This window comes from Frankliniella occidentalis, unplaced genomic scaffold, assembly GCF_000697945.3.
Source record: "Frankliniella occidentalis isolate FOCC.00 unplaced genomic scaffold, Focc_3.1 Scaffold296, whole genome shotgun sequence".
Classification (NCBI taxonomy): domain Eukaryota; kingdom Metazoa; phylum Arthropoda; class Insecta; order Thysanoptera; family Thripidae; genus Frankliniella; species Frankliniella occidentalis.
The window spans coordinates 401,870-404,199 of record NW_026267422.1 but is presented as its reverse complement, the minus strand read 5'-3'; the positions used below and the strand labels follow the sequence as shown (position 1 = coordinate 404,199).

The 2,330-nt window shown below is 54.4% G+C and overlaps 1 protein-coding gene across 4 annotated transcripts in view; it reads right to left on the bottom strand.

Moving 5' to 3' along the window:
• Window positions 1-2,330, bottom strand: part of LOC113202486 (potassium voltage-gated channel protein eag) — a 37,017-nt gene that overhangs the window by 21,787 nt on the left and 12,900 nt on the right. For all 4 annotated transcript variants that reach the window (XM_052273722.1, XM_052273723.1, XM_052273724.1 and 1 more), the window contains exon 5: window positions 1,591-1,723. In XM_052273722.1, the coding sequence (XP_052129682.1) occupies window positions 1,591-1,723 (133 nt within the window). The remainder of the gene's footprint in view (window positions 1-1,590; window positions 1,724-2,330) is intronic.

Genomic DNA, 2,330 nt, shown 5'->3' with positions numbered 1-2,330 from the left:
GGGGGGGGGCATGGGGGTGAAGTTGTGAAATCAGCCTTCTCATCGCACATCGGCCGGAAAAACAATGGACTTGACGCTGCCCTCTACAATAAAAGACGACGACGACGGCGACGTCGACGACGCGATTATTGATCGTACATTCTTTCGCGTACGAGAGGGAGATAGAGAGAGAGGGGATGGGGGAGAGGGGAATAAAAGGCGCGAGAATAATGATGAGGGAGGGATGAGAGCACAAAGAGAACAGACGCGATCATCACCGCTGCTATGACGGCGCGATGCGGCGCGAAATTAGCGAAAAAACAAACAAAAGGAAGACTATCAGCTGCTCCTTTTTGTTGATACAGATATACGTGTGAGGCGACCGGGGGGGGGGGGCATCACCCCTAAGTAAGTAGCCTCCCTCCGGACAGGCCAGTAAAGTTTAATGTCACACTTTCAAACCCTAGCGGACCCTGTGGGGAACGAAGGGAAAAAATAAAGACATGACTGAAAAAGCATTGGAAAAGCAGGAGAGGGGGTAAGGGAAGCCGAGCACCCTAGGGCGCTTGGCTTGTTGCCCCCCCCCCCCTCCTCCTCCCACTAAAGTGTCGGTGGCGTAGGGTGTGACGCGTAGCGCATATTTAAGGTCGGAGAACGGGGGTGTTGAACACCCCAGGGGGGATACTTCTCCCACATTCATATTTCGCGGCGTAGATGGGGGGACTCGTGCGAGTAGACAAAGCACAGTCACTTCGCGTCGCAAACGCGTCGCGTCGGAACTCCTTAACAAGCCCCCCCTTCCACGTCAACTACTCGAGCACACGACACTCGACAGGGTTAGTGCCCAACCCAGCCCCCACCGCTAATTCACACAGGTTTAAAGGAAAAACTTAATGACACATACATACATACATACATACATACATACATACATACATACATACATACATACATACATACATACATACATACATACATACACGCACTCACGCACGCACGCTCCGATGCACACTTATAAGGCCCACATTGAGGACTCCACTTTTCATTTGCGGTTACACCACAACACAGTATGTCCATTCCGGCAGTCCCACCGCCTCTTCCCCGTCGTCCTCCGATTATTGAAACAAACAAACAAACAAACGCGACATGGACACGCTTTGCGCCGTGCGCTCTCGCACGCCCCGCTGAGGCGCGCGCACGCCGCAAACTTGTCAAGCTTTCTCATTAAAAGCCTGAGAGAGCCGCGGGGGGCGGCGGCGAAGAGGCATCGAGTTGTTGTGCTCTCCCCCGCGCCCCCGCGCCCACGAGAAAGAGCCGTCCGCTCGAATGTGCTGTCGCGTTTCATGCCACCCGTACCCCCCCCCCCCCCCCCCCCCCCCCCCCCCCCCCCCCTCCCCCTACCCTGCACTACCGCGGTACCAGAGACGCGAGATTACTCGGAGCGGACTAACCCACCCCGTCCCACGCCTCTTTACCCCCCCCCCTGTCCCCCTGAGCGCACAGCGACGACGACGACGCCCTTGACCACACCAATATCACATCCCCTCCCCTCCCTCGGCCGCGCGGGTCGCTGGCGGCGGCGGCGGTGGGTGGCGGAGCGAACTTGCTTACTGTTTTTCTTGTAGAGCAGGATCTCGAACTGGTCGTGCAGTTGGTTGTCCAGCACCATGTCGATCCTGGAGATGGTCTCTTTGTCGGTGAGCTCGCCGTACATGAAGGTGCAGCGACATGACTTCTGCATCACCTGGGAACGGGAGAAGACGGGCTGAGGACAGCACGCAATGGAAATGTGTTCCAGGTCTCAGTGCGTCTTTAGTGTACCCGGTGTAACTGTGAATGCGCAGCAGTGTTGCGGGTTTGCCTGCTCAATTCGCCCCTAAGGGACCATGGCCCCTGCAGCCCTGGCGGGTGTGCAATCCCGCAACACTGCTGCCCATTCACAGTTACACCCGGTATACTCACGGTGAAAAAAGTTTCTTGTATTTCAAGACCCGATCTCTTGGATCTTATGGAGAACGTCACAGGCATCCAAGAACAGGTCTTGAATTACTATTTTTACCGTGCTTGGTTTTCCTCATGGTAAAAAGAACATCTTGGAATTCAAGCAGTTTCCTTGGAAACTGCCTGAGAACCAAGCAGATCGCTTGAAATCCAAGATGCGCAAACAGGAAAGTTGTACTGATATCAGGAACACATTATAGGGGGAGAAGAAGCAGGGGAAACAAGGCCGTTACTGTTATTAATTGTATCTAATTAAATGACGAGGCACAAAACCAGCGTCAGTGGTAACTCGAGTCGTTTGAAAGTTGGCCTGGTCTGCCTTTGTTCCAGACTCCAAGCTTGTCCATCTC